The sequence below is a fragment of the Enhydra lutris genome, unplaced genomic scaffold, assembly GCF_002288905.1.
Source record: "Enhydra lutris kenyoni isolate GAN:26980312 unplaced genomic scaffold, ASM228890v2 scaffoldscaffold20, whole genome shotgun sequence".
Lineage (NCBI taxonomy): Eukaryota > Metazoa > Chordata > Mammalia > Carnivora > Mustelidae > Enhydra > Enhydra lutris.
Window position 1 is genome coordinate 4,763,342 of NW_019154104.1, and position 20,319 is coordinate 4,783,660.

At 35.6% G+C, this 20,319-nt stretch overlaps 1 protein-coding gene across 5 annotated transcripts in view; it reads left to right on the forward strand.

The window, feature by feature from the left end:
• The window catches only part of LOC111148567 (ribosomal protein S6 kinase A5), a 183,409-nt gene that overhangs the window by 114,342 nt on the left and 48,748 nt on the right, over positions 1–20,319 (forward strand). For 4 of the 5 annotated variants that reach the window (XM_022505233.1, XM_022505232.1, XM_022505237.1 and 1 more), the window contains one exon: positions 20,058–20,141. The exons of the other annotated variant lie outside the window; for it this stretch is intronic. In XM_022505233.1, the coding sequence (XP_022360941.1) occupies positions 20,058–20,141 (84 nt within the window). The remainder of the gene's footprint in view (positions 1–20,057; positions 20,142–20,319) is intronic. 5 annotated transcript variants of the gene reach the window in all.

Here is a 20,319-nt window from a genome sequence, read left to right on the forward strand (position 1 = left end):
TTTAATTTTTTACATTATGAAATATTTAACTATAATAAAAATGTTTAAAATGATACAACAGAATCTGTGCACCCACTATTCACATATACAGTTATAAACATTGTGCATTTTTTCCACTCATTCAGCAAACATCAGTTGAATGTCTGCTGTGATCCAGGCACTGTTCTATCTGGCATTGGAATCTAGCGATGAACAAAATAGACAAAAACAAGTAAATAAGTAAAATATGTATGAAATGTGTTAGATAGTGGGAAGTTACAAGAAGACAAATACATTAGGAAAAAGGGATAGGGAATATCAGGGTGAGAAGAGGTTGCACTTTTTTTTTTTTTTTTTAAAGAGGGGGTAGGTAGGGGCAAAGGGAGGGAGAAAATCTTAAGCAGGTTCCATGCCCAGCTCAGAGCCCAACACAGGGCTCGACCTCACAACCTTGAGATCATGACCTGAGCTGAGATCAAGAGTCAGACACTTAATGAACTGAGCCACCCAGGCACCTGAAAAAGTTGGACTTTTAAAACAGGTTCAGGAATGGTCTAGCTGAGAAGGTGACAGTTGAATAGAAACATGAAGGAAGTGAGAGTATGAGCCATATCAGTATCTTAGTAAAGAGATTTTTAGGCAGAGAGATCAGCGTGAAAGACCCAAGGTGGGAATATGCCTGGGCTGTTTGTGGAACAAGGAGGAATACAGTGTAAGTGTACAGAATGAGTGAGGCTCAGAGTAGCAGGAAGTAAGGACATGGAGGAAGGATTGTACAGATCATGCAGGGCATTGAAGACTGTTATAAGGACTGTGATTTCTTTAAGTGAAATGGGGGCCGTTGGAAAGTTTTGAGTAGATGAATGAGATGATCTGACTTGTTTTAGAAGAGTAATTCTGTTTGGCAGGCGTGATGTTCTTGTAGTGGGGCAAGTCTAGATACATGGAGACCAGTTAGGAAATTGTTGCACTAATCCAACCAAAAGATGGTAATGCTTTAGACAGTGGAGTGGCAGAGTAAACTGGAATAAGTAGTCAGATTTTAGATACATTTTGACATTAGAGATAATGAAATTTCTTGATGGATTGGACATGGGATTTGAGAGGGCAAGAAGAATCAGGGGAGCCCTAAGGTTTTTGGCCAAAGTGGCTGAAAGAATGAAGTTGCTATTAACTAGCATGAGGTGGGCTTATGATGGAAAGATTTCAGGTAGGTAGAAGAGTGCATTTAAGCAGCTTGAATTTGAGACTATTAGACTTACAGAGATGTCAGCGGGCAGTAGGAGATCTGAGTCTAGAGTCTGGGGGAGAAGTCTCATGTAGAGATATAAATGTGGAGTTTGCCAATATGTAAGTAATATTTAAAATCGTGAAAATGGAGGAGGGGGCACCTGGGTGGCTCAGTCGGTTAAATGCCTGCCTCTGCTCAGGCCATGATCCTGGGGTCCTGAGATTCAGCCCTGCGTTGGGCTCTCTGCTCAGTGGGGAGTTGCTTCTCCCTCTCATTCTTCCTCCCTGCTCTCTATCTCTTCTCTCAAATAAATAAAAAAAAATATTTTCAAAAAAAAAAAAAGAAAGAAAGAAATAGAGGAGTGTATCAACAGAGTAAGTACAGATAGGAAAGAAAAAGGGACAAAGCTCTGAACCTCAGGCCTCTCTGACTTGAGTAAAAAGAGGAGAAGGCGCCAGCAAAGGAGACTGGGAAGAAGGGACTGGGAAGCTGGAAGAAAATGGACAAGTCTTGGGAGCAAGTGAAGAAATGTTTCTAGGATGAACGTGATCAACTATGTCAGGTACTGTTGTCAAGGACAAATAAGGTGAGGACTGGAGATTGAGCATTGGCTCAGTCTAAGTCTCAGGAGAGAGCTAATGGGAATTGACACATTGTCCTCCAACCTAAGGCAACTCGGTAAAAAGGAATAGTGAAATCGTGTGAGGAGGATGCAGAGGATGGAGTGGGTCAAGAGAGGTCTTTTTAAGGTAGGAGAAATGACAGACATCATATGCTGGTTGACACATTCCTGTAAAGGAAGTAGGGGTCAATATAATAATGGGAGGTGGGGGGCAGATTGCTGGAATGCTGACCTTGGGAGGGATAAACTCAGTGTATAAGTGGGGAAGCTGCCCTTAGCTAGGGGCCTCATCAGTTCATCCTTAGGAAGAGAGAAGGGTGAGTTGCTGGGCCCAAATGCACGTGACTGTCAAGAAGCAATAATGGGAGCTTACGGAAGGTCTTTTCTAATTGCTTCTATGTTCTCACTGAAAGTGAGGAAGGAAGAGGAGACATTGGAGTTTGAGGAGAGAGGAGAAGATATAAAATAAGTAGCCACGTCTGTGGGAGAGTGAATGGATTAGGGAATGAGTGTGTTTGCTGGACAGCATTAAAGGCCCACTTGAGGCTCATGGTCTTGCATTTAAAGTGAAATTGGTCAGCCTGATTCTGTTTTACTCCAACCACATTTAGCTTAACAAGTGCAGGCAAAGAGTAGTAGATGATGGGTTGAATTTAATCTTGTTTTAGTACCCCTACTTCATATGTATATATCCATAAACTATATATACTGTTAGCTTATGTTCCTAAAATGTACATAAGTGGCATATCATATTGCAAAGTATTTTGACTTATTTTTGAAATTTATCCAAGTTGATAAATATGAATCTGTTTCATTTATTTTAGCTTCTGTATAATATTTTAAATGAATTACCCAGTTTACTTCTCCATTCTCCTGCTGAGATACATTTAGGTTTCTGTGTTTTCTTAGTGTTGCAAATTTTTTCAGATATTACTGGTTTTCTGCAGTACCTTAAATATTCTAAATACCTGTCATTTGTAATTATATACTTTATTTCTTTTCCAAGTCTTCACCTGTCTTTAATGATATTTTTGCCATCATCAGATTTAATATTTTAATAAAATCAAATTTACTAATCTTTTCATGTTTATATCCAATTATTTTTAAAAATTTTAATTGTGGCAAAATACAAATTTTTAATTTTAAAATTTTAAAACAAAAATTATCATCTAAACTATTTTTAAGTGTACATCAATTGAATTAACTATATTCACATTATTGTTTAACAGGTCTCTAGAAATGTTTTATCTTGTAAAACTAAACTCTATACCCATTGAGCAATAACTCCTCAGTTTTCTTTCCTCCCGGCCTCTGGCAATCACCATTTTACTTTGTGTTTCTGTGAGTTTGACTACTTTAGATACCTAATATAAATAGAATCATACAGTATTTATCTTTGTGACTGGCTTACGTCAGTTAACATAATGTCCTCAAGGTTCATTAATGTTATAGCATGTGATGAGATTTCCTTCTTTTTTAAGGCCAAATAATATTGTAATATATGTATATATCATACTTTGTTTATCCATTCATCCACTAATGGACATTTGGGTTGCTTCCACTTATTGGCTGTTGCAAATAATGCTGCATTGAGAATAGGTATACAAATACCTCTTTGAGATAATGCTTAAAGCTCTTCTGGATATATATCCAGAAGTAGAATTGCTGGATCATATGATTATATTATTTTATTTATTTCCCCCATGATAATTTTATTTTTAATTTTTTTTGAGGAACATCCTTAATGTGTCCCATAGAGGCTGCACCATTTTCCATTCCCACCAGCAATGTGCAAGCGTTCCAGTTTCTCCACATCCTCACCCATACTTAGTATTTCTGCCTTTTTGATAGCAGCCCTCCTAATGAGTATGAGGTAGTATCTCATTATAGTTTTTATTTGCATTTCTCTCATGATTAGTGATGTTGCACATCTTTTCATGTGGTTTTTGGTCTCTTGTTTATCATCTTTGGAAGAATGTCTGTTGAAATTCTTCGCCTGGTTTTTAATCAGGTTATTTGCTTTTTTCTTGTTGAGTTGTAGTTCTTTATATATTCTGAATATTAACCACTTACCTGATATGCAATTTGTAAATTTTCTGTCTTGTTCTGTAGGTTGTCTTTCTACTTTGTTTCCTTTGGTGCAAGGAAGTTTTTAATTTTGATATTGTCCCATTTGTCAGCTTTTGTTGCCTGTGGTTTTGGTATCATATCCAAAAAATACTTGCCAAATCTAGTGTCATGAAACTTTCCCTCTGTTTCTTCTAGGAGTTTTATATTGAGGTCTTGCATTTAGATCTTTAGTCCATTTTGAGTTAACTTTTGTATTTGGTGTAAAGTAAGGGTCCAACTTCATTCTTTTGCATGCAGTTGTCCATTTTTCCCAGCATCATCTGTTGAAGAGACCGTCCTTTGCTTATCATGTGGTCTTGACACCCTTGTTGAAGAAGATCATTTGACTGAAAGCACTGTAAGGTTTATTTCTGGGCTCTTTATTTTGTTCCATTGCTCAGTATGTCTGTCTTAATTCCACTACAAAGATGTGTTGTTTACTGTAGCTTTGTAATATGTTTTGAAATCAGAAAGTGTGACACTGCCAACTTTGTTCTTCTCTTTCAAGTTTGTTTTGGCTATTCAGGGTCCCTTGAGATTTCAAATGAATTTTAATATATTTTTTTATTTTGCAAAAAACACCGTTGGGATTTTGAAAGAAATTACATTGAATCTCTAGATTACTCTGGGTATGGTAGTATGGACATTTTCAATATTATGTCTTCTAATACACAAGCAGGTGATGTCTTTCCTTTTATTTCTATCTCCCTTAATTCCTTTCACAATATTTTATCATGTTCATTGTCAGGTCTTTTGACTTATTTATTTCCTGATCATTTTATTATTCTTGATGCTATGTTAAATGGGATGTTTTCCCCTTAATTTTTTTTGGATTGTTCATTGTTAATGTAAAGAAATGTAACTGATATTTGTATATTGCTCTTATATTCTGTAGCTTTGTTGTATGTGCTTATTCTAATAGTTTTTTTGTGTGGAATCTTTAGGGTTTTCTAAGTATAGGATTATGTCATCTACAAATAGAGATAATTTTATTTTTAACTTTAAATTTTGGATGTCGTTTGTTTGTTTGTTTGTTTGCTTTTGCCTAACTGCTCTGGCTAGGACTTCTAGTTCTGTATTGAATAAAAGTGGTAAGAGCAGCCTTCCCTTGTTCCTGATCTTAGAGGAAAAGCTTTCAGTTTTTCACCACTGAGTATCCTGTTTACTGTGGGCTTTTCATATATGGCATTTACTATATCAAGGTAGTTTCTTTCTAATCCTTCTTTGTTGTTGAGTGTTTTTATCATAAAAGGGCATTGAAGTTTGTCAAATGCTTTTTCTGCATCAGTTGAAGTGATCATGTGGTTTTTGTTCTTCATTCTGTTAATGCAGTGTTTTACATTGATTGACTTTCAAGTCTTGAACTATCCTTGCATTCCAGGAATAAGCCTCTCTTGATCATGTCACATAAACCTTTAAATGTGCTGATGAATTTGATCTGCTAGTATCTAAGTAGGATTTTTGTATCAGTCTTCATCAGAAATATAAGTCTGTAGTTTTCTTGCAGTATCTCTCGCTGACTTTGGTATCAGAGTAATGCTGCCCTCATCCCTCATACAATGACTTTGGAAGTGTTCTCTTCAGTTTTTTTGAAAATTGAGGAGGATTGGTCTTACTACTTCTTTAAGGGTTTTTTTTTTAGAATTTTCCTGAAAGCCATCTGGTCCTGAGCTTTGCTGGGAGGAGGTTTTTGATTGTTGATTCAGTCTCCTTTCTGATTATGTGTCTGTTCAGATTTTCTATTTCTTCATGATTCAGTCTTGATAAATTGTATGTTTCTAGGAATTTATCCATTCTAGATTATCCAGTTTGTTGGTGTATAATTGTTCATAGTAGCTTCTTATAATGTCTTCTCTTTCATTTCTGATTTTACTTATTTGAAGCTTATCTTTTTTTTAAATCTAGCTAAGATTTTTTCAGTCTTGTTGATACTTTCAAAAAACCAACTCTTATTTTGTTAAATTTTCCCTATTGTTTTTCTTTTCTCGGTTTCATTTATTTATGGTCTACTTATTTCTTTCCTGCTGCTAACTTATGGTTTAGTTTGTTCTTCATTTTACAGTTCCTTGAGGTATAAAATTGGATTGTTGATTTTTTTGAATTTTTTAAAACAAGATCTCTTTTTATCTCAGTGCAGTAAGATATTTGGTTTTCTTTAAAAAAAATAACACTTTAAAAATTTTAGTTTACTGGAAATTAATTTTTGTATAAAAACAAAGTGAGGATCTTATTATATCTCTTTTTATAGATTAACCCAATTGACTAAACTGTCATCAAATAGTTAATCTTTTCTCTACTGATTTGAAAGGTAACTTCTGTCATATGTCAAATTCCTATACACGTCTGGGAGTCTGTTTCTATTCCTGTTTCTCTTCATTCAATTCCGTTTGTCTGGTTGCCTCCCTCTAAATCAAAATAAAAAATCTTAAAGACTATGATTTTTGAGAGGTGAGATCCTTCTCCTCTTCACGTTTATCCTACCATTCTCTCTTCCTTTCATCTGATTCTTCACTGTATTCTTTATTCTTGGTCTTTCGTTCCTCCATATGCATTATGGAATTGAATTTATAAATTAATCCAGAAATAACTGTGATCTTTGGATATTGAATCTTCCTATCAACTAATGAGCATAAATGAATATTCATACTTTCCCATTTATTTAGTTATCATTTATTTCCTTTGATAATATTTTATAACTTTCTATGCTTTACACTTATATTATTAGATTCATTTCTATTAACTTTATTTATTCCTATCTTAAAAATTAGAATACTTATGTTTTTTGAGGGCAGCACATAGGAATGTTTTTGATCCTGTACATGGGAATGTTGCTGAATTCATTTTCCACTAATTTACAGATCCACTTGGATTTTTTATGTAAATGACTATATTAAGAGAAAAAATCAGAACCACCTTGTTACTAATGATGGTATTATATCTTTGTGATCCTCATTATCTTTATTTTGTGTGTGCTTGTGGGTCAGCGGTTTGGTTTAGCTTTATCGTTCTGTCTACCTTCATTTGTACATACTCTTGCTTTTTACTTTAAGGCTATATGTCTTGGGTTTTACAATTTAGTATAGTATTTACTGTAGGTTTTTTGATAGATGAATTATATTGTTAGTTTCTAGTTTTTTATTGATATAAGTAAATTTTTATGCTTTTTCTCTTTAATCACCTATGTAATTTATATTAATAGGATTTGTTGTTTAGTGTTAAACCATCTTTTAATTCTTGGAACAAACTACTTTCAGTGTTGTTGTTGTTGTTGTTTTACACTTTGCTAGATTTTGTTTGCTGATATTTTATTTAGGATTTTATTGTCAAGTTGACCTGTAATTTTCTTTTCTAATATGACATTTTTCTGATTTTGATATCAAGCTTATACTAACATCATGAAATGAATTTAGAATCATATATGTACAGAACCCGGCTAGCTCAGTCAGTAGAGCATGAGACTCTTAGAATCATATATGTAGATAGAAATCCTGTTCCTCTGAATATTTCCTCTTAATGCACCTCTATAACTATCAGGGTGTATATTTTTTTCCCACCTCCTAAGTGAGTGTGAGTAGCTTTTCAAATACTTATTTAATTCTTTAAAAATATTTATAATAATATTTAGGTTTTCAATTTCTTCTTGAGTCAATTTTGGTAAGTTATATTTTTATAGAAAATGTTATATTTTTTCTTTTTAAATTCTTTGGCATCATGTTCATAGAATTCGCTTATTTTTAAATACTGTGAGGGTAAGAATGTTTCCTTTTATATTATTAATATTATTGATCTGTAACTTTCCTCTTTTTTTCTCTTGGTCAGCTTGCTAGATGTTTGCCTATTAGTCTTTTCTAAGAAACGGTCTTTTCTCAAGCTTCTCATTTTTTCTATTTCTTTGCTGATGTTCCATTATTACTTTGGTTTTTTGACATTTTGAGTTTTTCTTTCATATGCTTTTTCTAAACTTTCAAGTTGGACCTCCAGCTTGGTAACAATCTTTTCATTTTTAATGAAACTGAATTTTAACAACAGCTTTAGAGATTTCTCACAAGTTCTGATATATGGCATGTTTACTATTATTCTAATAGTCTAATATTCATTGTGTTTTTTCTTTGGGCCATGAATTATTTAGAAATGGGTTTTTAGGTTCTCAGATAGGATTTTTTGGTTATCTTTGCGTAAATGAGTTCTAATTTTATTGCTTTCTGTTTGGAGAGCAAACTATATGATCTTATTTCTGTGGAATTTGAGATTTGCCTTGTGACCTATTATATGGTTGATTTCTGTTAATATGACATGTATGCCTGTTATAAAAGTTTTATGTATTCTCATAAACATCATGCAAATCTTCTATAGCTTCACTAATTATTTTCCTGCTTGATTGGTCAGTTATAAAAGAGATATGTTGAAATGCCCATTACAGTTGTGGATTTGTCCCTTTCTTCTTGAAGATCTCTCCATTTTTGCTTTATATAGTTTAAGGCTTTTCAAAAAATATTGAGGGCATTCAGGTTTGGAATAGTATTATTCCCTAGTGAAATGTTCCTTTTATTATTATGTAATAGTTCTAGCTAATTTTAATAATCCTTTTTGCTGTAACGTTTATTTTCCTGCTATTAATAAAAATACTCCAGCTTTCTGTTGGTTAGTGCTAGTCTGATATATCTTTTTCCATCTCTTTACTTTCAATATTTCTTTGTCATTATGTTTTAGGTGTGCCTTTTGTAAATAACATATAGCTGGATTTTGTTTTTGATCCAGAGAGTTTCTATCTTTTAACTGGTGAGTTAAAATCTGTATATTATGATTAATAATGGATTTTTATTTATTTCTCTTATCTTGCTATGTGTTTCTCTTTATCACAGTTTCTCTTTGCTTTTTCCCCTCCTTTCCTATTTAGATTATTAGGGTTTCTTTATTTCATTTCTCCATAATGGTCTAAAAGTTATATATACTCTTCTATTCTTTTAGTGATTATTAACCTGAAGTTTTTAACTTATATGCTGACTTAACAATTATGTCTGTAATTGTCATGACCACTGCAAAAACATGGAATGTTTTAACTTCAATTATCCATCTCATTTTCTGTGTTATTGTTACTTATTATTTGATCCCATGTTGTGTTATATTCCCCAAATTAATCGTTATTTTGTAATTTTCATTTTAAAAATCAATACTTGTTTAGATTTTCTCACATTTACCTGTTTTCTCTGTTCACTATTGCTTCTTAGAACTTAACTCTTTTCTTGTGAGTTCAGTTTATTTCTGAAGTACACTCTTTAGATGTCTTTTTAACAATGCTTAATGAACAGTAAACACTCTGTCTTAAAATGCCTTTATTTTACATTGCATATTTATTGTTAATCTAGCTGTCATAGATAAATCTAGTTTTGGGCTGGTTTATCTTTTTATTTTAAAATAAAACATTGCAAAAACAAAAGCAAAATAAATGTACGGATTAGGGGATTATTATAAGGCAAACTCTTAAAACCATCACTCATGTTAAGAAATAGGAATTTCGGGGCGCCTGGGTGGCTCAGTGGATTAAAGCCTCTGCCTTCGGCTCAGGTCATGATCCCAGGGTCCTGGGATCGAGCCCCGCATCAGGCTCTCTGCTCGGCAGGGAGCCTGCTTCCTCCTCTCTCTCTCTCTGCCTGCCTCTCTGCCTACTTGTGATCTCTATCTGTCAAATAAAAAAAAAAAAAAGAAATAGGAATTTCTCATCATGGGTATATTTTTATTTAGTTTGCTTGGGACTTCTGCAGTATTTTCTCAAATATATCTTCTAGTTTGCAGACTCTCTCTTTAGTTGTGTCTATTCTGTTTAATCGGCCTGTTTTTTATTACTATATTTTTTCATTTATATGATTCTATTTGCTTTTTCATATCTCCCTAATCTTTTCTATACTGCTTTGTTATTTTATGGATATTTTCCTTCCTTTATGTCTTTCATCTTTTACAACATACTCATCTTCTATAGATTCTTGTTCTGGTATTTCAAGTAGTCCTTTGTTTGGTGTGAGGAGTCCAGTTCTCATACTTAGAAATGTTCAGACTCCAGGGCTTTGTGTATGTGAACTCTAATCCAGCTAGGCTGTGGAAATTTCTCTGGTTGTCATGTGTTCCAGAGTAGCACCATGTTGACCAGATTTTCTCACTTCCCCATACCATGGAGGACAAGAGTAAATTCAGGCCCTAAATCTACAAGGGGCACAAGCCTCGGAATTTGATTTCACAAGGGGAATATTTATGTGCTTGTTTTCTAAGCTAAGGCCCTCCCTTTGTGTAGTTACAGCATAGGTCATACACCTACCTCACTGGTTTTTTGTACCCTCTTCATGGCTGGCATCTAGGGACTCCCCTTTCTGGTGAGCACGGCCATAGATGACTAGCAGTGCATTATTTACTTCTTTTTAAAAATCAAACATTTCTAGATACTTGTGAGGAGATTTGTCAAAATTAGAATGGGAAAAAATACAGGAGGGAGAAAAAAACTTCTCACTGGGATATTTATATTTAACTTACAAATTTATCCTAAACACATAAGATCGGAATAAAAGATAATAATAAAAGATAATAAAAAATAAAAGATCGGAATATTGGCAAATAAACACTAGGGATGATTTAACCTAGTATTTATTGAGAAATGCCTAAGAGTTTGACAGTTGAGTCTGTGTTTGGATTCTTCCTTAGAAGGAAACCCATTTTTTGTCCCGTGCTCTCTTTCTCTAAGAAACACTGAAAGCTCCTTGATCAGCTGATCACTTAAGCACAAGAATACCCTGTATTATCTGCCAGGATGGTACATACACTCTTGCTTTTACCATTCAAGTAAATTCTCATTTACAATCTTTTAACTCTGTGCTAGCTTTAATCAGTAATGTTGCTTATAACATAGCGTGGACTTAAATGCTAAGTAGGTTGATTCCCTTTTCTCCTTGAGAAGACTATTACCATAAAGATATTTTGAACAAATAATAACCAATAGAATTTAGCTCTGTTATCCTAGCCTTTTTATATCATAGTTCATAAAATATTACCTAGAAATCTTTTCCTGCCCCCACTACTGACCTTCTCCTGTCATACCTCATCAGTTTATCTTCCTGGTAGAATTATTTGAAAGGCATTCAGCATACCCTCCAGAAAACATGTGTCTTTCTAGGCAGATAAACACAAATTGAAAAGTAAATTAGAGATGTGTTTACAGATGAAAGATAAACTCTCAGGAATTCAAGGCTGATACACTGTAAGTTAAAACCTAGAGGAAGCAACACTTCCATTGAGGAAGAGGAAGCAGATACAGAATTGCAGGAGGCTAAAATGGCAATGTTTTAAAATAACAGAGAAACTTAAGAAATGCTTTGTTCACTATTACTTCTCAGTAACTGGAATTTCCCAACACTTAGGCTTTGATTTTTCTGTCTCCTGGAATTTCAATCAAATAAATAATTATTATATTAATGTAGATATTACCTACTCCCTTCCACCACCACCACCCCAAAAAACATATAAACCAAACACAAAACAGAGAACCTAAAGTGAATTAAGAAGGAGCTCAAAAATCACACAGAGAAGGTAGATGATACCTCGTTGAGCACTTAATGTGATTCTGAGCTTCCCCTCTGTTGAGACAATCAAGAACTGAACCTCCATAGTTCTCATTGTCAGAGAAAGGAAGACATGGGGAGTGATGGTGACTGTCAAATCTTTCTGGCACTTAATCAATATGATTTGCGTGTTTCCTACCCTCTTTATACTAAACTTGTGAATATCTAGTGTTTTAAAGAAGAGAGTACATATTTTCTTGATCCTCATCTTGTAAAGTTAAATTATTGTCTCATACTTAGAAGTAAATGTGTATGATTTCAAAATGGTTTGACATGGAGCTGCCTGTAAATGGAAATGAAAGTTTATATTTGCTAAAAAGACTAGTTTTCTAAATAAATAAAATCTAGAGAAGCAACCAGTCAAAATTCATTATCTTTTTACTCCTAAGCCAGTTTGGAGAATTATTTTTATTTTTATTTTCAGTATATCTAAACTTGATTTAGGATATAATGTTTTAAAGGTATCTTTTAAGATGAGATCAAATAATTAATACCCTGACTTAATAATTTTCATGTTTCTTTATGTCAGCTACACAGTGATTTTGGCTTATCCGAAAAAAGGCTATTGCATAATGAATAGTGTATTAACTAAAAACACTGGTTTTATGAAGTCTGGGGTTTTTTTGAAAAGTAATTTTGTAGTATTTCTTTTTTAATCATTCAGGAAACAGATGAATGCTTCCTAACACACATTGTTTTCTAAGCATGTCTAACAAAGTTAAAAATTATTCATTACTTTTTATGCAGAAATTAAATAGAATCAATTTTACTTAGCTTTAATTTTTCTCATAGTTTAATACAAAATTATCATTTGGTACTGAAATGATGAAGCAGAGAGGTAATATTTGATATATAGTTTATATTAGCTATTCAATAACATTATTCTCCCAGGTAACAAAAAAGAAAATTTTCTGCAGATATAAACATAAGTAAATTATTTCTTTTAGTTTTTAGGGATAGTAATCGTTCAGCAAATGTAGCACATAAAAAGAGAAAAATTAATCTTAAACCATATTGATTATATGACATATTACATATGTCATATGACACATGACATATATATATATATATATATATATATATATATATATATATAATAACTAAGTAGTTTTAATACATTTGTTACCAAAGTGTTTAAATAAATTCGTTGTATTTATTGTCTCTGTGCTTAACTTTCCCCTAATAAAGTAAAGGACTTCTACTAATTCATTCTATAACATTGCTAGAGTAGTGTTCCTTACTTTAAAATTGGTAAATAAGAGGAATGTGTATTTTTCTTAAGAACTGGCTAGTAGAAGAAGAGTAAAGTGTAAATTGAAAAGTTTCCTTTAAAGTAATTTTGTAAAATATTTTAAGGGAACCAAAGTGCCTTAAAAAGTTTCAGATACAGCCATAAGAATGTATTTTGTATAGGGAATTCCTTACCCTATTTAATATATCTGTATAATAATTTAGATATTTACTCTCCTTTATTTTATTGGGATGAGTCATATGACACAATTGGTTATTTAAAAATTTATTTTTTTTAATTAATTTATTTATTTATTTTTATAAACATATATTTTTATCCCCAGGGATACAGGTCTGTGAATCGCCAGGTTTACACACTTCACAGCACTCACCATAGCACATACCCTCCCCAATGTCCATAACCCCACCCCCCCTCTCCCAACCCCCCTCCCCCCATCAACCCTCAGTTTGTTTTGTGAGATTAAGAGTCACTTATGGTTTGTCTCCCTCCCAATTCCATCTTGTTTCATTTACTCTTCTCCTACCCCCTTAACCCCCCATGTTGCATCTCCTCTCCCTCATATCAGGGAGATCATATGATAGTTGTCTTTCTCCGATTGACTTATTTCGCTAAGCATGATACCCTCTAGTTCCATCCACGTCGTCGCAAATGGCAAGATTTCATTTCTTTTGATGGCTGCATAGTATTCCATTGTGTATATATACCACATCTTCTTTATCCATTCGTCTGTTGATGGACATCTAGGTTCTTTCCATAGTTTGGCTATTGTAGACATTGCTGCTATAAACATTCGGGTGCACGTGCCCCTTTGGATCACTACGTTTGTATCTTTAGGGTAAATACCCAGCAGTGCAATTGCTGGGTCATAGGGTAGTTCTATTTTCAACATTTTGAGGAACCTCCATGCTGTTTTCCAGAGTGGTTGCACCAGCTTGCATTCCCACCAACAGTGTAGGAGGGTTCCCCTTTCTCCGCATCCTCGCCAGCATCTGTCATTTCCTGACTTGTTAATTCTAGCCATTCTGACTGGTGTGAGGTGATATCTCATTGTGGTTTTGATTTGTATTTCCCTGATGCCGAGTGATGTGGAGCACTTTTTCATGTGTCTGTTGGCCATCTGGATGTCTTCTTTGCAGAAATGTCTGTTCATGTCCTCTGCCCATTTCTTGATTGGATTATTTGTTCTTTGGGTGTTGAGTTTGCTAAGTTCTTTATAGATTTTGGACACTAGCCCTTTATCTGATATGTCATTTGCAAATATCTTCTCCCATTCTGTCAGTTGTCTTTTGGTTTTGTTAACTGTTTCCTTTGCTGTGCAAAAGCTTTTGATCTTGATAAAATCCCAATAGTTCATTTTTGCCCTCGCTTCCCTTGCCTTTGGCGATGTTCCTAGGAAGATGTTGCTGCGGCTGAGGTCGAAGAGGTTGCTGCCTGTGTTCTCCTCAAGGATTTTGATGGATTCCTTTCTCACATTGAGATCCTTCATCCATTTTGAGTCTATTTTCGTGTGTGGTGTAAGGAAATGATCCAATTTCATTTTTCTGCATGTGGCTGTCCAATTTTCCCAACACCATTTATTGAAGAGGCTGTCTTTTTTCCATTGGACATTCTTTCCTGCTTTGTCGAAGATTGGTTGACCATAGAGTTGAGGGTCTATTTCTGGGCTCTCTATTCTGTTCCATTGATCTATGTGTCTGTTTTTGTGCCAGTACCATGCTGTCTTGATGATGACAGCTTTGTAATAGAGCTTGAAGTCCGGAATTATGATGCCACCAACTTTGGCTTTCTTTTTCAATATTCCTTTGGCTATTCGAGGTCTTTTCTGGTTCCATATAAATTTTAGGATTATTTGTTCCATTTCTTTGAAAAAAATGGATGGTACTTTGATAGGAATTGCATTAAATATGTAGATTGCTTTAGGTAGCATAGACATTTTCACAATATTTATTCTTCCAATCCAGGAGCATGGAACATTTTTCCATTTCTTTGTGTCTTCCTCAATTTCTTTCATGAGTACTTTATAGTTTTCTGAGTATAGATTCTTAGTCTCTTTGGTTAGGTTTATTCCTAGGTATCTTATAGTTTTGGGTACAATTGTAAATGGGATTGACTCTTTAATTTCTCTTTCTTCTGTCTTGTTGTTGGTGTAGAGAAATGCAACTGATTTCTGTGCATTGATTTTATATCCTGACACTTTACTGAATTCCTGTACAAGTTCTAGCAGTTTTGGAGTGGAGTCTTTTGGGTTTTCCACATTTAGTATCATATCATCTGCGAAGAGTGATAGTTTGACTTCTTCTTTGCCGATATGGATGCCTTTAATTTCCTTTTCTTGTCTGATTGCTGAGGCTAGGACTTCTAGTACTATGTTGAATAGCAGTGGTGATAACGGACATCCCTGCCGTGTTCCTGACCTTAGCGGAAAAGCTTTCAGTTTTTCTCCATTGAGAATGATATTTGCGGTGGGTTTTTCATAGATGGCTTTGATAATATTGAGGTATGTGCCCTCTATCCCTACACTTTGAAGAGTTTTGATCAGGAAGGGATGCTGTACTTTGTCAAATGCTTTTTCAGCATCTATGGAGAGTATCATATGGTTCTTGTTCTTTCTTTTATTAATGTGTTGTATCACATTGATTGATTTGCGGATGTTGAACCAACCTTGCAGCCCTGGAATAAATCCCACTTGGTCGTGGTGAATAATCCTTTTAATGTACTGTCGAATCCTATTGGCTAGTATTTTGGCGAGAATTTTTGCATCTGTGTTCACCAAGGATATTGGTCTGTAGTTCTCTTTTTTGATGGGATCCTTGTCTGGTTTTGGGATCAAGGTGATGCTGGCCTCATAAAATGAGTTTGGAAGTTTTCCTTCCATTTCTATTTTTTGGAACAGTTTCAGGAGAATAGGAATTAGTTCTTCTTTAAATGTTTGGTAGAATTCCCCCGGGAAGCCGTCTGGCCCTGGGCTTTTGTTTGTTTGGAGATTTTTGATGACTGTTTCAATCTCCTTACTGGTTATGGGTCTGTTCAGGCTTTCTATTTCTTCCTGGTTCAGTTGTGGTAGTTTATATGTCTCTAGGAATACATCCATTTCTTCCAGATTGTCAAATTTGTTGGCGTAGAGTTGCTCATAGTATGTTCTTATAATTGTCTGTATTTCTTTGGTGTTAGTTGTGATCTCTCCTCTTTCATTCATGATTTTATTTATTTGGGTCCTCTCTCTTTTCTTTTTGATAAGTCTGGCCAGGGGTTTATCGATCTTATTAATTCTTTCAAAGAACCAGCTCCTAGTTTCGTTGATTTGTTCTATTGTTTTTTTTGGTTTCTATTTCATTGATTTCTGCTCTGATCTTTATGATTTCTCTTCTCCTGCTGGGTTTAGGGTTTCTTTCTTGTTCTTTCTCCAGTTCCTTTAGGTGTAGGGTTAGGTTGTGTACCTGAGACCTTTCTTGTTTCTTGAGAAAGGCTTGTACCGCTATATATTTCCTCTCAGGACTGCCTTTGTTGTGTCCTACAGATTTTGAACCGTTGTGTTTTCATTATCATTTGTTTCCATGAATTTTTTCAATTCTTCTTTAATTTCCTGGTTGACCCATTCATTCTTTAGAAGGATGCTGTTTAGTCTCCATGTATTTGGGTTCTTTCCAAATTTCCTCTTGTGATTGAGTTCTAGCTTCAGAGCATTGTGGTCTGAAAATATGCAGGGAATGATTCCAATATTTTGATAACGGTTGAGACCTGATTTAGGACCAAGAATGTGATCTATTCTGGAGACTGTTCCATGTGCACTAGAGAAGAATGTGTATTCTGTTGCTTTGGGATGAAATGTTCTGAATATATCTGTGATGTCCATCTGGTCCAGTGTGTCATTTAAGGCCTTGATTTCCTTGTTGATCTTTTGCTTGGATGATCTGTCCATTTCAGTGAGGGGAGTGTTAAAGTCCCCTACTATTATTGTATTGTTGTCGATGTGTTTCTTTGATTTTGTTATTAATTGGTTTATATAGTTGGCTGCTCCCACGTTAGGGGCATAGATATTTAAAATTGTTAGATCTTCTTGTTGGATAGTTCCTTTGAGCATGATATAGTGTCCTTCCTCATCTCTTATTATAGTCTTTGGCTTAAAATCTAATTGATCTGATATAAGGATTGCCACTCCTGCTTTCTTCTGATGTCCATTAGCATGGTAAATTCTTTTCCACCCCCTCACTTTAAATCTGGAGGTGTCTTCGGGTTTAAGATGAGTTTCTTGTAGGCAACATATAGATGGGTTTTGTTTTTTTATCCATTCTGATACCCTGTGTCTTTTGATTGGGGCATTTAGCCCATTAACATTCAGGGTAACTATTGAGAGATATGAATTTAGTGCCATTGTATTGCCTGTAAGGTGACTGTTATTGTATATTGTCTCTGTTCCTTTCTGATCTACTACTTTTAGGGTCTCTCTTTGCTTAGAGGACCCCTTTCAATATTTCCTGTAGAGCTGGTTTGGTATTTGCAAATTCTTTCAGTTTTTGTTTGTCCTGGAAGCTTTTAATCTCTCCTTCTATTTTCAATGATAGCCTAGCTGGATATAGTATTCTTGGCTGCATGTTTTTCTCATTTAGTACTCTGAATATATCATGCCAGCTCTTTCTGGCCTGCCAGGTCTCTGTGGATAAGTCTGCTGCCAATCTAATATTTTTACCATTGTATGTTACAGACTTCTCTTCCCGGGCTGCTTTCAGGATCTTCTCTTTGTCACTAAGACTTGTAAATTTTACTATTAGGTGACGGGGTGTGGAACTATTCTTATTGATTTTGAGGGGGGTTCTCTGAACCTCCTGGATTTTGATGCTCGTTCCCTTTGCCATATTGGGGAAATTCTCTCCAATAATTCTCTCCAATATACCTTCTGCTCCCCTCTTTGTTTCCTCTTCTGGAATCCCAATTATTCTAATGTTGTTTCGTCTTATGGTGTCACTTATCTCTCGAATTCTCCCCTCGTGGTCCAGTAGCTGTTTGTCCCTCTTTTGCTCAGCTTCTTTATTCTCTGTCATTTGGTCTTCTATGTCGCTAATTCTTTCTTCTGCCTCATTTATCCTAGCAGTCAGAGCCTCCCTTTTTGTTTGCACCTCATTAATAGCTTTTTTTATTTCAACTTGGTTAGATTTTAGTTCTTTTATTTCTCCAGAAAGGGCTTTTATATCTCCCGAGAGGGTTTCTCTAAGATCTTCCATGCCTTTTTCGAGCCTGGCTAGAACCTTGAGAATCGTCATTCTGAACTCTGGATCTGACATATTACCAATGTCTGTATTGATTAGGTCCCTAGCCTTTGGTACTGCCTCTTGTTCTTTTTTTTGTGGTGAATTTTTCCGCCTTGTCATTTTGTCCAGATAAGAGTATATGAAGGAGCAAGTAAAATACTAAAAGGGTGGCAACAATCCCAGGAAAATATGCTTTAGCCAAATCAGAAGAGATCCCAAATCGTGAGGGGGGAGAAAGGGGAAAAAAAGAGAATCAGAAAAAAAAAAAAAAAAAAAAAAGAAACAATTAAAAAAAGAAAACCAATAAAGAAAAAATATAAAACGGAAAAAAATATATATATATTAGATAAACTAGTTAAAAATGTTAAAAAAGAAAAGGGTAAAAGTTAAAAAAAATTTAGCAGAAGAAGAAAAAAAATTGAAAAAGAAAAAAAAATTAAATTAACTGCAAGGCTAAAGAATCATGGGGAGAAAGCCATGAGTTCCGTGCTTTGCTTTCTCCTCCTCGGAATTCCGCTGCTCTCCTTGGTATTGAAACTACACTCCTTGGTAGGTGAACTTGGTCCTGGCTGGGTTTCTTGTTGATCTTCTGGGGGAGGGGCCTGTTGTAGTGATTCTCAAGTGTCTTTGCCCCGGGCGGAGTTGCACTGTCCTTACCCGGGGCCGGGCTGAGTAATCCGATTGGGTTTGCTTTCGGGAGCTTTTGTTCCCTGAGCGCTTTCCGTAGAGTTCCGGAGGGCGGGAATGAAGATGGCGGCCTCCCGGTCTCCGGCCCGGAGGAGCCGAGAGCCCGGGGCCCCACTCCTCAGTGCGCCCTCAGAGAACAGTGCCCAGTTACTCCCGTCACCCTGGCCTCCGGCCACGCTCCGAGCTGACCGAGGCTGCGACCGGTTCAAGGTAACCCCGAGCTTAGAGCTTACTCCTCGGCTCTGTCTCTGTAGCCAGCTTCCCCGTTCTAATACCTGTAAGCTCTGTAACACTCAGACGCCCCCGATCCTTCTGTGACCCTGCGGGACCTGAGGCCACGCTGACCCTGCGTGGGCTTCACCCCAGTTAAGCCTCTGTCCCTCAGTGGAACAGACTTTTAAAAGTCCTGATTTTGTGCTCCGTTGCTCCGCCGCTTGCCGGGAGCCGGCCCCTCCCCCCGCGGTCTATCTTCCCGTCGCTTTGGATTCACTTCTCCGCCAGTCCTACCTTTCAGAAAGTGGTTGATTTTCTGTTTCTAGAGTTGCTGTTCTTCTTCTCTTCGATCTCCCGTTGGATTTGTAGGTGTTTGCAATCTTTAGATAAGCTATCTAGCTGATCTCCCGCTACCTGAAGTAGTCTCAGCCTGCTACTTCTCCGCCATCTTGACTCCTCTCTCAAAAATTTATTTTTTTTAATCTGGACCTTTTTAAAGCTCTACAAAAGAGAATTAACTGTTTTTAAGAGACAAGCTTTTTCTAAAATATAAACAGTTTTGCTCATTATTACTAAACGTATGATTGGCAGAGCCAAACCTAAATAAAATAAGGTGGGAAAAAATACCTTTCGTCATTTTTCATCTTTGGGCTCCCTATTCTCCTTCTTAGAATTTGGTCTCTTTTTTCCCTGAAGGTTTCCCAGTGTTTTCCCAATCTTGCCTGACTGGAAATAAAGTCTTAAAGTATTAAACAGTTCTTTATACCCTACTAGGAATATTTGAGGTTTTACAAAAAGAATGGTACAAGAGACCAATAATTGAAATATACATACATAGTGCAAAACAGAAGAGTGAATGGATGAATGGATGGTTGGATGGATGGATGGATGGATGGGAGGGTTTCAGGCAAAGGAAGTCTTTGGACAGGACACGCACCCAGGACTCACTATGGAGGTGAGGATCTGTCCTGGTGAGAAGGGGGGAGTCTGTCAAGTAAATTCTACCACTACTTTTCTACTGTGGTTTATCTCAACCACTAACATGCAAAACTGACTTTTTTGTCATTTGTCTGGTTTGAAATCAAATGCCTTTTTGTTTGTTTGACTATTTAAGGCTGAAAGAGCATATTCCTTTTGTGGGACTATTGAATACATGGCTCCGGATATTGTCAGAGGGGGAGATTCAGGCCATGACAAGGTATGTTCTATACTTCCTTATATCTTCATAAAATGTATAATAAGAACCCTAGTTAATAACTCAGTCCAGTCTCTTCAACAGAGGCCTCTTTCTGGTATTGTCTTACCTCCATTGTTTTCTCTCCTTTGCTTTGTATACATGAACACATTATGATATCTAGTGTTTTAGAGGAAAAAGA